This window comes from Triticum aestivum, chromosome 6B (genome assembly GCF_018294505.1).
Source record: "Triticum aestivum cultivar Chinese Spring chromosome 6B, IWGSC CS RefSeq v2.1, whole genome shotgun sequence".
Lineage (NCBI taxonomy): Eukaryota > Viridiplantae > Streptophyta > Magnoliopsida > Poales > Poaceae > Triticum > Triticum aestivum.
In genome coordinates, this window is record NC_057810.1 from 40351743 (window position 1) to 40371615 (window position 19873).

General features: G+C 43.8%; 1 protein-coding gene across 5 annotated transcripts; it reads right to left on the bottom strand.

Annotated features, from left to right (window-relative positions):
• On the bottom strand, window positions 1-6498 carry LOC123135605 (uncharacterized). Of its 5 annotated transcripts, XM_044554752.1 has the most exons (9): window positions 6199-6498; window positions 5873-6062; window positions 5513-5771; window positions 5146-5374; window positions 4907-5057; window positions 4602-4787; window positions 3826-3853; window positions 2279-2824; window positions 1-2148 (listed from the first exon to the last, which is right to left on the bottom strand). In XM_044554752.1, the coding sequence occupies exons 2-9, from the start codon at window positions 5999-6001 to the stop codon at window positions 350-352; spliced, it is 3327 nt and encodes a 1108-aa protein (XP_044410687.1). In that variant the 5' UTR covers window positions 6002-6062; window positions 6199-6498; the 3' UTR covers window positions 1-349. The 5 variants fall into 5 exon arrangements, with proteins under 5 accessions (XP_044410687.1, XP_044410690.1, XP_044410689.1 ...); XM_044554755.1 differs by lacking the exons at window positions 5513-5771; window positions 5873-6062; window positions 6199-6498 and having other exon boundaries at window positions 4891-4962; XM_044554754.1 differs by lacking the exons at window positions 5513-5771; window positions 5873-6062; window positions 6199-6498 and having other exon boundaries at window positions 4891-5057.
• Window positions 6499-19873: the final 13375 nt, after the last annotated feature.

Below are 19873 nucleotides of genomic sequence, written 5' to 3' on the forward strand. Positions count from 1 at the left end.
TTTTAGATCAGAACGATGCATACGGCCACTTTTATAAATAAACAAATAGGTTCAAACAAGGTCTGACCACACATGTATTCTGAATTGGCAAGAACAATACTGAAGAAACTGAAAACACAGTGGCCTTGTTGCAAAGACAGGTGCCAAAACTGAATATGCTTGTCTTCCAGCTGAAGAGCATCTATTCTGACGGAACTTACCGCCCGGTAACGTCCCAATGACAGCGAAGAACGGTGGAGGCGGTGACAACCGGAAGACGTAGAAGTGAATTGGCCAAGAAATACAAGAAAGCCCGGCGAGACAAGAAAGAAAGCTCAGGGTGCCGTTAAGAAAGAAGAAAGAAGATACATTAAAGCTGCAGGTTGTGACGCAAAGATAAATCAGAAAGCCCTCCCAGGGATGAAGAGGTGGCCTTCTGGCGCCCGTCCCGCCCATCGTGGTGCCCTTCCATTTCCGCCAGCAATAGCATGATGCTACACCACGCTTCAGGGTCTGCCGGCACTGACGTCCACGCCAGTGCAGAGCACTCATACCGGCTGTGTGTGATGCGGCGGAAGCACTTGACATCCTTGCTTCTCATCTTATTGTCATCTGGGTTGATGTTCACCACGAAGATGACGCCGTAGGGCCGCGCCCCGTGCATGGACATCGGCAACGAGTTCCGGTCCACCGGCACTGCCGCCAGGTCCATTGTCACAGCAATGCTCCTCCCATCCGGGCTGAACACCGGGTAGTCCACGTGACCGCAGTAGCCATCTAATTCGTTTATCAGTTTGATCACCACCGTCGGGTCGTACGCCTTCACCAGGTACACGGAGAAAGACCCCGGGGCCATGCTGTTCTCCCCTGGTTTGTCACGCGTCGACGAGAAGGCGACCCAGTCCCCTCTAGGAGACCACTGGCAGTGGGTGTCTGTCCACGACCCTTTTGTCAGCCGCGTCACCCAACCTTCCTCGGATCCCTTGTCGTCTGTCTTCAGCATTATGTATAGGTTCTTGTGCTCTTTATCGACGAACAGATTCTTGTGCTCCTGCTCCTCCCTTATATTCCTCATCGGCCGAGATGCACTTTCCCCCCCAAAAGGCCGCCGCCGCCGCTGCTGCTGCTGCTGCTGCTGCAGTGAGTTGTCCTTTTCTGCAACAAAATCCCTCGTGGACTGGAAGACGAATTTGTTCCCATCCGGGCTGCTCGATGGGAACACATTGTTGAACCCGCCATAGGTGAGTCTCTGGACCTGTCGCTGCACCGCGACACCAGAGGCGTTACTGATGGCGTAGATCTCCAGCGACTTTCGAGCATTCAAGTAGGTGCTAGTGCTAGTGCTAATGCAAACGTAGAGGATGTCCTTGTCAGGGTTCTGGTTCCACACAGGGGAAAAGATGCTGTCCGGCTCTCTTGTCTCGTACACCATGCGCAACCCTTGGCTGTCAGCGATCCACACAGCTTTGAACTCTTTATCGATGAAGGCGAGCTTGGAGCCGTCCTTGGAGATGGCCGGGAACGCACCGGACACCCGAAACAAACCAACATCCTTCACCGGGGACTCCAGCCTGTGCAAATTCCTGGGGACATGGTCTACGCGCTGTACAAGGTCACTCCCACTCCTGCAGCGGTGGTATCCAATGCGGCCACCACCGTCCAGCACGAAGGGGTTGTAATGGTCGCTTTCCGGCCTCATCGTCTGGGTGATCTGCACCGGTGGCAGCCCATTCATATCGAAGATCTCAATGTGCCGGTACTGTGCCATCATGGGAGCACTGCCGACTAGGGGCCGGCGGATGGTCGCCACAGCTACCTTGGTCTCACTGATGGCTGCTGGAGTCACCGCATTCGACATCTCTGAAGTCACTCGGAGAGTCTCTTTGGTGCTGATGTTGTACCGGAACACGCCCCAAGTTGTTTGAACCATGTTGCGCCATTGAATGAAACTGCTGGTGCCTCTATGGAAGAAGAGGATGTTGTCACTGCCCCAGGATGGCCACCCACCATTCTCGATGAGTAGCTTGCGTCCCAGGCCCTCCTCACTATCCATGTTCATCACATAGATGTCAGTCTTGAGGTTCTCGCTGTTCCAACTCTTGCTTTCAAATGATGCCACTGCTAGCAGCTTGCCCGATGGCGACAAAGCTGGACTCAAATCAGACACACCTGCACATGTCATATATATAGTGTAATTAACTGAATTTTCACATTTCATAATTCATATATACTAGGATTAACTGGAATGTCAAGAACTTGTCGATCCATTGGTGCATGAAGTATATATATTAATTTATACCTTCAGGAGTCAGCCGCCGCGTCTTGCCTGTTAAAAGGTTGGTCTTGTACACGACAGTCCAGGGGCTGCGATATTCTTGCACCGCCTCTTTGGTGGAGACGTAGATGAGAGAGGGGTTAACGGTGCGAGACTCCACATTGTATCCATCGACGATGCAACCACTATCCTCCAGGCGTGTGCCACTGAAGCCTGCAGTGCCAAAGATGTCAGCGAGCGAGAAGACCTTGACCCTGCTGCTGATACTGAAGCGCAGGGCAATGTATAGTGTCTCATGGCCGTCATCCCTCTCAGACATGAAGATCAGACCAGAGACATGGCCTGCATCAACATCCGCATCGCTAGTGCCGTCCTCTTCTGCCAACTTGGGGCTCTTGAGGAGGGTCTTCAATGCGGCAGGAGGGATGGAACGGCCGTTGTAGTTATAGGACACACCATCCGTGAGGTGGAGCTCTTCATCACTGGAGGAAGGTGAGAAGGAGCAGGAGAAGATGTCGAATTGCTCTGGGTGCCTGCAGGTGGTAGAGAAAACGATTCGGCCTCGGTGCTCTGCCATACAGTGATGAAGGAAGAAATTAGTGGCTATGAAGACCAAATGAGTTAGACGATGCACTAATATTCACAAGAGGTACCAAGGTGTGCTGATATTTAGAATTTTTCTTAGCACCTAATTTGTTTTCAAGGAGAGCACCTAAAAGTTTAGTAGTTGGTACTATGTGTAGATGCAACTGTTTAGTTATTGGAGGGGTGCCCCTAGGTAGACGAAATATCTTCCAGAGGTTTTTTTCCTTCTTCTAATCATTATCATTACTCCCTCTGTCGGGATTTAACAGAGGTAGTATTCCAGATACACTAACTTTTATGGATGTAACGAACATTTGTTTGGCAGTGTCTAGTTGTTTTTTTATGGCAGGCTAGATTTGTTCCTTTAATTACTCGGGGAGTCCGGCGTATGGGGTTGGTGTGCCCTGTTTTATCATGCCGTTATCTTAACGTTGACATCCAATACAGTTATAAAAGTGAAATACTATCTCGAAAAAAAAAACATTTACTAGATTAGCTAATTGTATTTCTCAGTCAAATCTAGTACTGATAGGTAGCCAAAAATTGTATTTTCTTTACTGGATCATTGACAAGTTGGATAAGCAGTCGGTTACCAAAATTACTGGCTAGTTCACAGCATAATCCTAAGCCTATCTCTGTGGCACCTCACTGTCTGAGACCACACTAAGGACGTCCTCACACAGTCTGCACCGATGATTTAACTGAGTCTTTTTTTAAGCAACTAATTTTTTTTTCAGGCAACTGGGTTAACCGAGTCTCATGTGCTCATTCAATTGCCATATCGATAATGGTGATAGTTGATCTATTAATTTAATTAGATTGATGCTAAGTGATTATGACGATAGTTGAGCTACTAATTTAACTAGATCAGCGATAGGTGATGTGGAAATGATTTTAGGCAACACCAATTTGCGATTGGCGGCTGGATGATATTCTAGTTCTTTTCTTGAGAGATTACATTATAGTTCTATAATCGAGATATTTACCTGAGTTTGAGTTTTGGTTCTTGGTGACCTGCAACAACAGAATTAAGAGGTCAGTACTTGTTTATATAGGTCTCTTTTCAGTTGTGTACAAAATGGAATCTATTCTTCAAAATGCTGCTCACTAGTCCTAATAAACATCATTTTTGTTAGACGCACTTAAAACTACATTTTATTGGTCAGTAGTTGGTGGCAAAATGTGCATGAAACATCCGGTGCCCAACTTTTAATTTCTTAGATGTCAAAGAGGTATACAAGTATTTTGAGTATTGAGAGTTCTCTGCTACTGTAATAATATACAGCTCAAGAGTTATGCCAATAATATTTCCATCTTAGAAAATAGTGTTGTTGTGACTTAAATATCAAATGCAAGATGCGCATTGCACTGCATATAGTTCAAATTAGTATTAATCGATGGGGGTCGTTTTGGCATTTTTTTTCCAAAAATAATATTGGCAGCTAAAACCTTTTCTTAATTTCTAGTAACTTCTTAGTTATTACTACATCCATTTGTAGCCGCAGTTTCATGTTGGATACTGTATGCATGTCCAAGACGCCATCTGATTATTATTATCAAACTTTTGTCTACTTATTACACCTATAAATATTCAGAAAGACTAGTCATAGTGACGGAACTTTCAAAGAGTGGGTAAAGGACAGAGTAATGGAGTTAAAAGATTAGACACTTATGATGAGTGGGAAGCAGCAGAGGATATGGCAGAGGATGTAGTTTCATCATGCCGTGTAAATACTAGACTACAACCCACAAATATATATACCTGGCCTGTAAGTGAACCTTCTGCAGTATCAACCTGGTTCAGTTCATCAACAATCTCAGCTATAGTAGGTCTTTTCTCACGATCGACCTCCACACACCTTAACGCTATCTCAATGCATGTCTCAACTTGCTGTGATATATGCGAAGACATTGTTGCCTGCATTCGTTTTCCCCAATTTTCACGTACCTGCAAAGTCAGAACATAATGGCAAAAGGTGGCATCAAAAGTAAGCAACAACAGGATTAAGTGTGTGTGAACTGTGTGAAGACAGGATTTTTGTTCATGATACCGGATATCTTCCATACATGCTCAAGAAATTCCTGTGAAGACATATGTGCACATTTGGAGTAACCCTCATCTCCTGCCATTATCCGTATAATTATAACACCCAAACTAAATACATCATGCTTCGATGTGATTTCATATCTCTCTATGTATTCTGGTGGCATGTATCCACTGCATGGTGTGTATATGTAATACACAATTATTCTCTTAATGTATTTTAAAAAGAAACTTGATTGTTTATCATGATGAATCAACTTACGGTGTTCCTATAATTTTGATTGTGACATAAGTTTTTGTTGAAGGAAAGAGTCTTGACAGACCAAAATCTCCAATTTTTGGGACCATGTCCTTGTCCAGCAATATGTTCGCAGGTTTCAAGTCAAGGTGGTAAATAGGATCTTTGCATCCATTATGAAGGTAATCTAATCCATCACAGACTCCCTTAATAATTTTGAAACGTGTGTGCCAATTGAGTCCGCAGGATTCATCTGTAGAAAGAAACACGTGATGTACTATTACCAAGCCATACATTTAGGAATACAGAAAAAGGCACACACACATAACTTTAGGGATCATTTTCCTTTAAATGCACATAACACTATGGTCTAAGTGTAGCAGCATAATACCGGTAATATACTTGTCAAGGCTTCCACCCTGCAAGTATTCAAAGCAGAGAACTCTTTCTTCCACAAGGGCAAAAATATATTCACCGCCATGCTTAATGCGTTGATGTCCTATATCATAGCAGTAGCCAACCAACTGGGTAATATTTGGATGTTGGGCCCTCATAAGATGATTAAACTCATTCCTAAATTGCGTGTCATCAAGCCCGGGCATGTGATGAAGCTTTTTGAGAGCAATCTCTTCCCCATTTTCCAATACTCCCTGTTAAGATAGATATTACATGGGCTCTTGCAGTTACCTATAGTAGTACTTATTAAGAGTTGAAATTCCACAAAACGGAGGTAATAATCTTACAAACATACCTTGTAAACCACTCCATATCCACCACGACCAATGACGCGTTCTTCAGAAAAATTGTCTGTAATTTGTCCCAAGAACTCCAGCGTAAACACCTTTGTCGTCGCGCTTGTGTGTTCGAAATTGTCCCCCATGGTAGCTTATATCTCCAGCTAGGATTGACTAGCTTGGCCGTCTATTTTCTTTTTCTTTGTACTGTAATGTAATAACACGGAAGACCTTCCATACAATTTAGATAATTTGTACGGAAAATAGACATGCTGCACAGTATATTTTAGCTTCAAAAATAGTCCTCCGACTCGTCCCTGCAAGAGCACCAAGAACACGGTACCTGGAAGCAATGGCCTATTGGATCCCGTATTCTCCCTCCATCCCTGCCGCCCGAGCCATTCACTGCCGACCAGGCGGCAATGACAGCTGACGGAGCCGCGGCTGGCTACAGCTTGTGGAAGCGGTATGGGTGACGGGTGGAGAAGACGCCGGTCCGGGAAGCAGAGGGCGGCGGCGGCGGCGGCAGGCCCGACGGCGGCGAGTTCGTGGCTTGCAGAAGCGCCCCCGTTTGGAGTTGGATTTGTGCTTGGGGATAACACAGTGTGGCGGGCCCCTCAAGTCCCCAGCTGTAACTAGCCTAGGGCATTTATGTCATTTTTCTGGAACGACACTCGCATACAACTACAACTAGTAGCAGCGCTCTCCAGTCTCCACTCTTCCCAGTCTGTCTCTTCCTCCACGCACACTTGATAGAAGAGCATATAAGTCATGAATATTTGTAAAGTAAAACTAACGTCTCTAAGAGCATCTTCAGCCGCGCCCCCAACAGACCCTCTTCAGGCGGTTTTTCCGCGCCGGCGCCGAAAAAACGCCCCAGTCGCGCCCCCAAGACGCCGAATTCTGCCGGCTCAACCCGTTTTTGGGTCCGGCGATCGCAGGATGAACCCGACGCACTAGGGAGCGCTCGGGGGCTCTGGCGCAAGGGAAAAGCGCACCTGGGGCCACACTGCCAGGCGAAAAGTCAAGCCAACCGTTCAGATTCGATTCGCCTCCGACCCCCCACCCCCCCGCGCGCGCGCTCGGCCGCCACCCTGCCGATCCCGGCGCCGTCCACCACCCACCACAGCTAGATAGACCATTCTCCTCTGGAAAAGAGAAGATGTTTCGCCGAGGCAGCCTCTCCACCGCTGTTCGGGCAACTTTTCCGGCGTTCCGGCCGCACAAGGGCTATACACCGACGGGTGTGCGCCCACCTCGCCCGCAAGGTGTTCGGTGATTTGCCTGGCCCGGCGATGGACTCGGACGACCAGGAGGCGCTCGCGGCGTTGCTGGAGGAGGAAGACGAAGCCGACGTCCAGGAGCAGGAGCATCTCATGGTGCTCGCCGCCCTCGTCGGCCTGCTCACGAGCAGTGAAAAGCCGTGGCGAGGTGGCTCGGCACCGGGGCGGGTGAAAGCAAAGAACCGGCATCGTCTGGAAGGCTATTGCATGCTCTACTCCGACTACTTCGCCGACGCTCCATTGCACGGCGAGAAAACATTTTGGCGCCGTAATCAAATGAGCTGAAAACTTTTCCTCAGGATTGTGAATTCCATCCGGGAGTTCGACAGCTACTTCAAGTGCAAGAAGGATTGCACCGGCACACTTGGATTCACCTTAATCCAGAAGTGCACGACAACTATGAGGATGCTTGCATACGGAGCTCCCGATGATTCACTTGACGACTATGGGTGCATGGCCGAGTCCACCACCATTGAGTGTTTCTACAAGTTCTGCAAGGCAGTGGTGGCAGTGTTTGGACCGCAATACTTGCGAACACCCAATGCGGAAGACACAGCTCGGATCCTAGCACAGAATGCAGCAAAGAGGATTTCCTGGGATGCTTGGAAGCATCGACTACATGCATTGGAAATGAAAAAACTGCCCATTTGCTTGGCAGGGGTTGTACAAAGGCGCCAAAGGCGGTTGCAGTTTGGTACTTGAGGCAGTGGCCACACAGGACCTCTGGATTTGACACTCTTTCTTTGGGATGCCAGGAACTCACAATGACATCAATGTCCTGCAGTGCTCCCCTGTCTTTGCCAAGCTTGTTGAAGGTCATTCTCCTCCGGTGAACTTCGAGGTCAAATGGGCGGCACTACAACAAGGGGTACTACCTAGCTGATGGCATCTATCCGAGATGGTCGACATTTGTGAAGACTATCTCAAACCCTATGCCAGGAGGCAAGAATGCCTTCTTTGCGAAGGTTTAGCAGGCTTGCAGGAAGGATGTCGAGCGGGCATTTGGTGTGCTCTCCTATCTCGATTTGCTATTATCCGGTACCCTGCTCAGACCTGATCGAAAGATAAAATGTGAGAGATCATGACTTGTTGTGTCATCTTGCACAACATGATCATTGGGAGCGAGCAGGAAGAGCTAGTGTTTGACACAGAACCATATTACAGGCAGGGTCCTCTTGCCGAAGTTGATCACCAGCTACCGGCAACCTGGACTTCCTACCTCAATATGCGTCAGGAGATCCGAGACCCACAGGTGCATCAAGAATTGCAACACGATCTGGTGGAGCACCTATGGAGGCTCAAGGGTGACGCCGGGAACGATGTGTGATGAAATATGAGTTTTTATTTGTTGAACTATATAATTTGTATTGAAATATTTTTGAACTATTTGATTTCTATTGATTTTTTGTGATGAACTATGGAGGCAAAAACACGCCGAAACACGTCGAACTATGTGATGAACTATTTGATTTCTATTTTGTTGAATTATTTACGGGAGAATTCACGCCGAAGCACGCCGAACCGCGTTAAATATGGGTCAATTCACGCAGATATCGGGCCGTTTTTGACAAAAGTGGGTCGAATAATGGGTTAATGTCCTATATCATAGCAGTAGCCAACCAACTGGGTAATATTTGGATGTTGGGCCCCCATAAGATGATTAAACTCATTCCTAAATTGCGTGTCGTCTAGCCCGGGCATGTGATGAAGCTTTTTGAGAGCAACCTCTTCCCCATTTTCTAGCACTCCCTGTTAAGATATTACATGGGTTCTTGCAGTTACCTATAGTAGTACTTATTAAGAATAGAAATTCTACAAAATGGAGGTAATAATCATACAAATATACCTTGTGTTAGATAATGACGAGAAATAAACGAGACAGAGAGACACTGATTTTTACGTGGAAACTCTTGTGGGAGAAAACCACGGACGCACGAAGGCGCAATCACTATGATGGAGGAGTATTACAAGAACGAGACGACAGACTGTCTTAGGTGCGACTACATGGGGTATATATGAGGGGCAACACATAAGAGTCCTGGTAGGACAAGTAAACGAGTTGTACTCATACACGTCGGTACCAACGCAAAGTCCACACCGTATGTACTACGTGTAGTCCAATACGATAGAATTTGGATCACAATTTAACAATCTCCACCTTGAGCCAAATTTCCTCCAGTAGTCGAAGAAAGTAAATAACTCCATCCAAATCAGCATAAACACCTTGTGCATCAAAGTCCATAGGACTAATGAGAAATACCAACTAAGCCTGAGCAATGCTCAAACTTATTTGTCGGAACTGGCTTTGTCATCATATCAGCAGGATTATCATGAGTACTTATCTTGCATACCTTCAAATCACCTTCAGCAACAACATCTCGAATATAGTGATATCTGACATCAATGTGCTTTGTTTTCTCATGATACATTGGATTCTTCGTAAGATATATAGCACTTTGACTGTCACTAAACACAGTAGGGCAAGATGAATCTCCATAAAGCTTAGTATATAAACCTTTCAACCAGATAGCTTCTTTGCATGCCTCAAAAATAGCCATATACTCGGTATCAATAGTGGAACAAGCCACAATGGACTGCAAAGTTGCTCTCCAACTCACAGCACAACCACCAATGATGAAAACATAACCTATGAGTGATCTTCTCTTATCCAAATCACCAGCAAAATCAGAATCAACAAAACCAAGAAGTCCATCTCCAGTTTTCCCAAACTATAAATAAGCATTAGAAGTACCTCGCAGGTATCTGAAAATCCTCTGAACTGATTTCCAATGCTCTTTTCCAGGATTAGCCATGTATCTATTGACAACACTCAATGCATAAGATAAATCCGGACGAGAACAAACCATGGCATACATAAGTGAACCAACTGCACTTGAATAGGGAACTCTAGATATGTACTCAATATCTGCATCTGACTTAGTACATAAAGCTGATGACAATTTAAAGTGTGCAGCTAACGGTGTACTCACCGGCTTGGCATTATGCATATTAAAACACTGGAGAACTTTATAAATATATCCCTTCCGACTTAGATATAGTTTTCCAAACGGTCTATCTCTGGATATTTCCATGCCGAGAATTTTCCTTGCTGCACCCAAATCCTTCATCTCAAATTCATTACTCAATTGCTTCTTTAGTTCATTAATCTCTGACATACTCTTTGCAGCAATAAGCATACCATCAACATAAAGGAGCAAATAAATAGTTGAACCGTTGACAGTTTTCAAATAAACACAACTATCATAATTAGACCTTTTGAAACGTTGAGAGAGCATAAAGGTGTCAAATCTCTTGTACCACTATCTAGGGGATTGCTTCAATCCATGAAGAGATTTCCTTAACTTACAAACAATCGTTTCTTTTCCAGGAATAACAAAACCTTCTGGTTGTTCCATATAAATATCCTCTTCTAATTCTCCATGTAAAAATGCAGTTTTAACATCCAATTGTTCAAGCTCAAAATCATGCATGGCAACAATACTGAGTAAAGTGCGAATAGAGCTATGCTTCACAACAGGAGAAAAGACTACGTTATAGTCAATACCTAGAATCTGGCTATAACCTTTAGCAACTAACCTTGCTTTATATCTTGTCTCATCATTAGGAGAAACACCTTCTTTCCTCTTGAAAACCCACTTGCAATAAATATGTTTCTTCTCTCTAGGCAATTTTACTAAATCCCAAGTGCCATTCTTTTCAAGTGATTCCATCTCATCATGCATAGCGGTCATCCACTTATTACTATCACCAGAAATAATAGCGTCGGAATATGAAGAAGGCTCAGAATTACCTTCAATTTCTTTTGCAACAGATAAAGCAAAAGAAACAATAATATTGCACTCTTCAATTAACCTATCAGGTTTATTAATACCCCGCCTAACTCTGTCACGTGCAAGATTCCAACTGGGTGGAACAATAGGTTGATTTGGATTGGGAGTGACATGATCATCATCAACGACGGGTTCATCATGTGCATCAACAATTTCATTACCAGATATATCACCTGTTTCAATAACATGCTCCACCTGAACAGTAGGCTGCTGAATAGTAGGTTGTTGTTCACTCTCAACAGGAACATTAGTAGATGGAACATCATGTAACATAGCAGTTTCATTAAAGATAACATTTCTACTAATAACAACCTTCTGGGTTTTAGGATTCCACAATTTAAAACCTTTAACACCAGATTTATAACCAAGAAAGATGCACTTAACATCCCTAGGCTCCAACTTTCCATTATCAACATGAGCATAAGCAGTGCAACCAAAAACTCTCAACTGTGAATAATCAGCAGGTGAACCAGACCATACCTCAATTGGAGTTTTCTTGTTAAGAGTAATAGATGGTGAACGATTATCGAGATAACAAGCAGTGGAAGCGGCCTCAGCCCAAAAACGCCTATGCAAACCTGCATTGGACAACATGCAACGGGCTCTGGAAATAATGGTCATGTCCATACGCTCATCAACACCGTTTTGTTGAGGAGTATAAGGAACGGTGTAGTATCTGACAATGCCTTTAGACTTGCAATAATTTTTAAATTGATTAGAACAGAATTCCATACCATTATCAGTGTGAAGTATTTTACCTTCCTTTCAGTTTGCCTCTCAATCATAATCTTCCACTCCTTAAATGCTGAGAATGCTTCATATTTATGCTTCAAGAAATAAGGCCAAACTTTTCTGGAATAATCATCAATAATAGTCAGCATGTAACTAGCACCACCTAGTGACTTTCTGCGAGATGGTCCCCATAAATCAGAATGGATATAATTAAGAATACCTTCAGTTGTATGAGTCGAAGTGTTGAACTTCACCCTCTTGTGCTTGTCGAAGATACAATGCTCACAAAATTTCAGTTTACCAGGTTCATATCCATCAAGAAGACCTCTGTTATTTAACTATGCTAAACCAAGTTCACTCATATGTCCAAGACGCATATGCCAAAGGTTAGCAGCATCACAATCATAATTCTTTCAAATAACTAGAGTAGCGTTACCTGAAACGGTAGAACCTCGAAGGTAATAAAGACCATTGGTCGAACTTAAGTCACCTTTCATCACAACAAGGGAGCCTTTGGTGACCTTCAAAACACTATCTCCACCTGAATACTTGTACCCTTTTGCATCAAGGACACTAACAGAGATAAGATTTCTCTTCATCTTTGAAATATACCAAACATCTGTCAAAGTTTTGATTGTGCCATCAAACATCTTGATTCGAATGGAACCTATGCCTTCAATCTTGCATGGTGAATTATCAAAACCCAAAACGGAACCAACAGAAGTAGTGGAATCAAAAGTAGTAAACTAATCTCTATGTGGACACATATGAAAAGTGCATGTAGTGTCAAGTACCCACTCATTATTGGTCTCAGCACATCCAGCAATAACGACAAGAGCATCATCAGAACTATCATCACGAGCAACATTAGCAGAATTTTCACCTTGTTTGTTACCTTTCCTCTTTTCCTTGTTCTGCAACTTGAAACACTCAGAGTGGTCATGCCCGTTTCTCTTGCAATATCTGCAATACTTCTTGTCTCTGGATTGCGACCGGCCCCTGTAGCCGTTTTTACTTTTGCCTTCCATTATTGGAGTTCTTCTCATTTGTCATGCCACGAACAGATAATCCCTCGGCTTGGGATGAACTCGAACCATCACGAGGGACCATTAATTTCATCTTCTCCTTGGAGTTCAAAGCTTCATAAACTTCATTAAGCGTGAGAGTATCACGACTGTATAATATGATGTCTCTAAAATTGATATAAGAACTTGGTAGTGAACAAAGTAACATTAAAGCAGTATCTTCCTTGGACGCGGTTGTTCTGCTCACGAGCACAGGTGAGCTCTTTATCTGGGCGGCAGGACTTGGCTTCGAGATGTGTAGCGTTTAATTATTGAGCCAGTCAGTCGCTCTTTTTTAATTCACATGGTCAAGGAATACCGTATAAAGCTGCGTAGTTCGTCGCGCCGGAGACGGGGCTCGCACTTTCCGCCGTGACGGCGAAAAAGCAGAGCCGTGGCTCGGGATTGTGGTCTCTGCCTAATCCGTGGCTCAAGAACTGCGCTTTCAGGTAAGCGGCGGTATCACGCTAGTAAATGACAAACGCGGAGCTGTCTCCCACCTCTGGCTATGGTTTGTGGATCGCCATTGACGCCCCGTGCAGATCTGGGGTGGAGCAAAACCAGGCGGTGCTTGTTGGAATGGAGTTCCTGCTGCAACCCGATTAGGAGGTAAGAAGAAAAATCCCCTCTGCCCATCGCTGCCGTCCCAATACTTAGTCCGTAGGTTCTGTTTCTCGATCTTGGCAATCGATCTGTCTGCCTGACGCACAGAGTTTGTCACGTGTAGCACCGCGGTGATGAAAGAAGTGAACGACAGCCAGTTTCCAATAAAGCCGCTGCACTACCCCATGGTGGTGACTGAAGCTGAGCAGCTACTACCACCCATGGCGGCCGCTAGCGTTGACGGGCAGATGTGTGCGGCTGAGGGGGGAGTCGCAGCCGAAGGGGATGCTGAACCGCAAGCATTTAAGCAATCTGTGTGACAAATTGATCCTAGAACTCCAGGTTGGACTCGCAGGTAATCTATATGTCAATGGTGCTTGCAGTACAGGTTGTTTGACTGATTTTAGGTGTATTGCAGACGGTATGGCCTGACTTGCAGTTAAGCTGGGCATGTATACAGGACGTTTTAGTTTCAGATTTGTTTAGTAGGTTGACACATGATAAATTGAAATGGAGAATTACATATTTTTCTGAAAGACGGTGTACTGTACTGCATGCGAGTGGTTCAGATACTAGCAGCTCCATTTGATAATAAAAATAGAGCATTCCAATGTAAGGCTGTTATATGCTTACTGGATAAAATGACCTGAAACATATAATTTACTAACTTAATTCTCGGGACAGATGAATTTGCATGTTCGACTAAAACGGAGTCTGAAGGAATTGGTTGTTCTGCTTCTGCAATAGTTGTCCAGCTTACAATGTCTGAATTTTGCATTAACTGAGTTGCATATAGGGTACTAAGCCGTGCGAAGTAGATAACAATTGTTGTAGCCCGAAGTATCACGGGAATTCAGGAATAAAAAAAAAGGCTTGATAGTGTTGATTACTTATGTAGAAAGTTGGTTCAAATATGAGCAGATAGGGGACTGAAATTTCAGTTTTGGAGCTTGTGAATTACTGCTGGAAAATATGAATGCAGCCATATGTAAGTCATCAGGTTTTCTGAATTAGTATGGTAAACATGCACTCACATGTTGATTTATCAAAAATGCAGGTTTAGAATTGGAGCAGCTACCCCAGGAAGGGCACCTTGCCATGGGCGAACCAACGCTCTTGAGAAGGCAATACGGGGGTTTGCTGATCAACCAGGGAACATTGTAATTGTCCCAGCACTTGGTACAAGCTTCGATACACTCAGGGAGCCATACGATTTTTACAATCTTTACTCATGGGAGAAGGGTTTTGGAATAAGGCACGGGAAGAGTAGACTGCATGTGAAGAGGACAAAATGAATGCAAGAAATTGTGTGTGGATGTGCGGTAAGCATATGTACCCTTCCTGTAGTAACGTCTATTACTCCGATCTGATTTCTTCATGGTGATGGAACCTGAGCCGTTTGTGCTGCGTCCACTTCGGTATTCGCAGGATAAAGCTGGGGTGGAGAACACAAGATCGTGTCGGTGCGAGTGCCCTGCATTAATAAGACTCCTACGATCAAAGGACAATGGTTGGTACATGGCCAAGCATCGTGAACATCACAACCATTCATTGTCTCCAACATATGGCCAGACAATACACTGGCCGTCGCACAAGCATATTGATGCCTACAGCAGGGACTTGGTGGAGCACTTGCGACAGAACAATGTGAACCTGGCAAAAGCACACATCATCATAGGGAGTTGTTTTGGTTCAACTGAGAAGGTGCCTTTCACAAAAAGAGCTCTGAAGAATCTGTCTGCTAAAATCAGCAGAGAGAGAGGATGATGTTAGGAAAACTATGGAGGTTTTCGCAGATTTGGCTTGACGAGATCCACATTTCACATACCGAGTTCAGGCAGACAAAGATGATCGGATAACCACTCTTATGTGGGCAAATGGGAGCATCAGATTGCAGTACACGTTTTTCGGAGACGTAGTTACCTTCGATACGACATACATAACAAACCTGTACAACATGCCATTTGGTCTGTTTCTAGGTGTGAATAATCATTTTTGGAGCATCATCCTCGCCGGGGTTTTGGTGCTTGACGAGAAAGTGGAGACCTTTGAGTGGGTTTTCGCAGAGTTCTTTAGGATGATGGGTGGAAGTGCACCTAAGACAATTCTAACCGGTACGAACCTGTACTATACAAATTCTCTTGGTGACAAACGTTCGGAAAGGATGCTTTGAGAGTAAGCTAATCTAACATGATTTGTGTTGTTGTGCAGATCAAAACCGTTCGATGGAGGTCGCCATAAAAATGTGATGCCGCAGACGGCGCACTGATGGTGCAAGTGGCATGTCCTGAAAAAAAGCGAAGGAATCACTTGGTTTGTTGTACACCAAGAAGAGCGAGTTCAGGGCAGAGTTCCACAAGGTAGTGAATCACATGCTTACAATCGATGAATTCGAGGATGCTTGAAAGATATTGACTGATAAATATAATTTAAAGACGCATGACTACATGACCCAACTTTATGAAATAAGGCACAAGTGGGCAAAGCCGTAGTTTAAAGGTGCTTTCTGTGCTAAGATGACTAGTACTCAGCAAAGTGAAAGTGCAAACCACATGGTGAAGAATTATGTTCCTCCGGGTTGTCCGATGCATATGTTTGTGAAAAAGTACATGAGACTTCAGTTTAACCAGGAGGCACAGGAGAACTACAAGGATAAGCGGACATGAATGGTGGAGATGCAGCCTTTTGTAGAAATTAGAGACGGATTAGGATTGGAGGACAGGATCGCTGAACATGGAGATGTTGTCCATCAGCAGCCAGCGCAAGAGGCAATGGTTGTTGCAAGTGGGGCTGCAGGCATGGGCACTGTGAATGATGATGCTACTTCTGCAAATGATAGTGGGAATAGACTCAACGGACTGTTGGCACCAAAGAAGCGCAAAGAAATTGGGCGGCCATCAACTAGCAGGGAGAAGGCACCGTACGAGGGGCTGAGCAAACGAACCAGGTTCTGCACCATATTTCGCGGGCAAGGGTACAAGAGGACAACCTGCCCTGATCGAGGTGATGCCCCGAAACCTGTTTGCAAACCGGCTAGGTGCAAAAATTGTGGAATTGAAGATCACAAGCAGAACAACTGCCACAAAGTGGGTGATTTCTGGTTGACTGGCATGTGAGCAGTGGCTGCAACCTGTAGAACTGAAAAATGTAGAACTCATGTAGTTCCTTCAGTAGAAGTGCTTCTTGTTTCATGGTTGGTGAGTGTATTCGGTACCTGTTATGCGTGGAAAGACAAAAAAAAAAGAAATGGCCGATCAAGAATAGTGTTAAACTAGTGTCGACGTTGGAGTATCAGAGTTCGCACCAAGCAAATGTTTGATTTTCGTAGTTTTTACATCATGTTCATGCATTTTGAATCTGTGAGCACTATGATCGTGTCTGTACTTCTAATATTTTGTATAATTTGTCGATGCACATTACCATGACGAGGAACGTGTCCTGATTACTGAATTTTTGTGAAACAAGACATGCATTCTGAATTTGTTTCAGACATGTAGGATTGCATTCTGAATTCCTGGTCGGGATAGAAAATGCATGCAAGCTTGAGTACGTATTTACGGCGTGGTGTGTAAACTCTGTCTCTATTTGATTCAAAATTCGAAATTGAGCAGAGATGGTTCGGTTTTGCCAACTCAGGTGCGACATGGAGAAAGATGGCGCTTGATTAAATGAATCGTGGAGGGGAAGATTGGTAAGGTGCGGAGAATTAATGAGCAGCAGCCAGTGTCAGCCCAGAATCGGCGCCAAAACGGCCCACCCCATCTGTGGACGTCTGAGCCAGAGCCCAGGTATCTCACGGCGTAGCAAGGCCGGCATGGCAGACGTGGGCCACGCGAAACTGTTCATCAATCTGTATATGGGAATAATGCCTGGGCCTATACACAAGTGTTTGTGGATCACGAGGCCTGCGAGCGGAGAGGATAGCGCGAGCACCTGTGCTCGCGCTCAGAAGATCACTTTCGTATCTTCCTTTTCATACTTAACTTCCATTGCATCTAGATCGGATATGATAAAATTCTAAAATATGATTCAAAACATTACCTTCCTCGGGCAACCTGTGCAGGAATAATTTTTGCTTCAGATGCATCTTGCTGGCGAGATCTTTAGTCATGCAAATCCCTTCCAGCTTTAACCATAGAGCGGCGACAGTTTTCTCGCTGAAAACTTCCTGCAAAATATTATTATGCAAATGGAGTTAAATTTTTGACAAAGCCTTACAATCAATTCTTTTCTCCTCATCAGTCCAGTCCTGAATTCTATTCTTTCCAAAACTATCCAGTGCTTCATCATAGTCGGACTGTGCCAACAACGCCTGCATCTTGACTTGCCATAGGGTAAACCTTGTGTCACGGTCCAGCAGTGGAAAATCATACTTCATGAATGCCATAAGTAGATTAAATCTGTGTACACAAAGTAGTGCAAACCGATAGAAAATTCTTGAAGAATTAATATGCGGATCAAACGGAAATAGGATAAATAGCACCTGGTAGTACTGGGCTGTGGACGTAGCAATCAAAGACAGAACAAAAGAATCTGATCTGTAGATCAGCCTTGGCCTCCACGTGAGAAGTACTCCCTCCATTCCAAATTACTCGTCGCAGAAATGGATGTACCTAGGACTAAAATACATCTAGATTCATCCATACCTGCGACAAGTAATTCGGAACGGAGGGAGTAACAACTACGGTTTGATCACGTGAACCAGTACTAGTCGGAGTACTCCCTCCATTTCTTTTTTACTCCGTGTATAAGTTTTGATCAAAGTCAAACTACACAAAGTTTGACAAAATTTATATTAAAAAATATGAACATCTACAATACTTAAACAATATAATATAAAAATACATTTCATAGTGCATCTGAAAAAGTTGATTTCATATTGTGAATATTGATATTTTTTATTATAAAGTTAGTCAAACTATGCAAAGCTTGACTTTGCCCAAATATTATATTCAAACTAAAAAAACGGAGGGAGTACTAGTAATTTGCTTTGTGTTGCTTCGGCCTCCACGCGAGGAATCGATGGCTGGTCGCTTCCCGCCGAAGCCTCGGGACTTGGTTAGAGCGGCAGCTGCTTGATGGAAGTGGATGAAGCGTGGAGCAGTAACTAGGCACGTGTGACGCGTGTGACGCCGCGAACGTACGTGAGGGCAGCAGCTATCGATCGGCTCGAGCTTCGATCGGTCTCGGCGGATCACCGCGGCGGCGGCGCACCACTAGTAGAAAAGAGGGCAATGGTCCAGGCCAGGTCAGCCCATTAGTCCCGGTTCAATTCAGAACCGGGACCAATGAGGGCATTGAACCCGGTTCGTGAGCCCGGGGGCCGGTTGGGCCACGTGGGCCATTGGTCCCGGTTCGTCTGGACCTATTGGTGCCGGTTGGTGGGAAGAACCGGGACCAATGCGCCTCGCTCCTGGCCCACCATCATTGGTCCCGGTTGGTGGCTTGAACCGGGACCAAAGGCTGCCCTTTAGTCCCGGTTCAAGCCACCAACCGGGACTAAAGGGTTGGCCCTTGTTGCGGTCAGAGTTTAGTCCCACCTCGTCAACCGAAGGGGAATCAGACCGGTTTATAAGCCCCTCCCTCTCTCCCTTTGTTGAGCTCCTCTCAAAATGAAAATAGATGCCCTTATATAGGAAATTTAATCTAAATTCATATTGAATTTCTCTGAAATTAGTAGAAATTTATTATGAATTTAGGTTGAATTTTCTCTATAAGCGCATCTATGCTCATTTCTGAGTAGTTTTTTATATTTTTTTCTGCTATATTTATTTTTTTCTTTTTATTTCTGAGTTTTAATAAGTCATTAAAAATAAGCATCTATGCTCATTTTTTAGTTAAGTTAATCACAACTATTTTTTCTTCTATTTATTTCTGAATTGTAATAAGTCATTAAAAATAAGCATCTATGCTCATTTTTTAAGTAAAGTTAATCACAACTATTTTTGCTTCTATTCATTTCTGAGTAGTTTTTTATGTAGTTTTTTTTCTTTTCTGCTATATTTATTTTTTTCTTTTTATTTCTGAGTTGTAATAAGTCATTAAAAATAAACATCTATGCTCATTTTTTAGTTAAGTTAATCACAACTATTTTTTCTTCTATTTATTTCTGAATTGTAATAAGTCATTAAAAATAAGTATCTATGCTCATTTTTTAAGTAAAGTTAATCACAACTATTTTTGCTTCTATTCATTTCTGAGCAGTTTTTTATATAGTTTTTTTCTTTTCTGCTATATTTAATTTTTTTCTTTTTATTTCTGAGTTGTAATAAGTCATTAAAAATAAGCATCTATGCTCCTTTTTTAGTTAAGTTAATCACAACTATCTTTTCTTCTATTTATTTCTGAATTGTAATAAGTCATTAAAAATAAGCATCTATGCTTATTTTTTAAGTAAAGTTAATCACAACTATTTTTGCTTCTATTTATTTCTGAGTAGTTTTTTATATAGTTTTCTTTTCTTTTCTGCTATATTTATTTTTTTC

Bases quoted from the DNA above. Each gene is read 5' to 3' on its own strand.
- LOC123135605 (XM_044554752.1), bottom strand. From the start codon at position 6,001: ATGGGGGACAATTTCGAACACACAAGCGCGACGACAAAGGTGTTTACG. The intron at 3,854-4,601 runs GTATATATATTT...CTGTTGTTGCAG, and splicing joins AAGGTTCACTTACAGGCCAG to GTCACCAAGAACCAAAACTC. The intron at 2,149-2,278 runs GTATAAATTAAT...TGACATGTGCAG, and splicing joins GCGGCGGCTGACTCCTGAAG to GTGTGTCTGATTTGAGTCCA.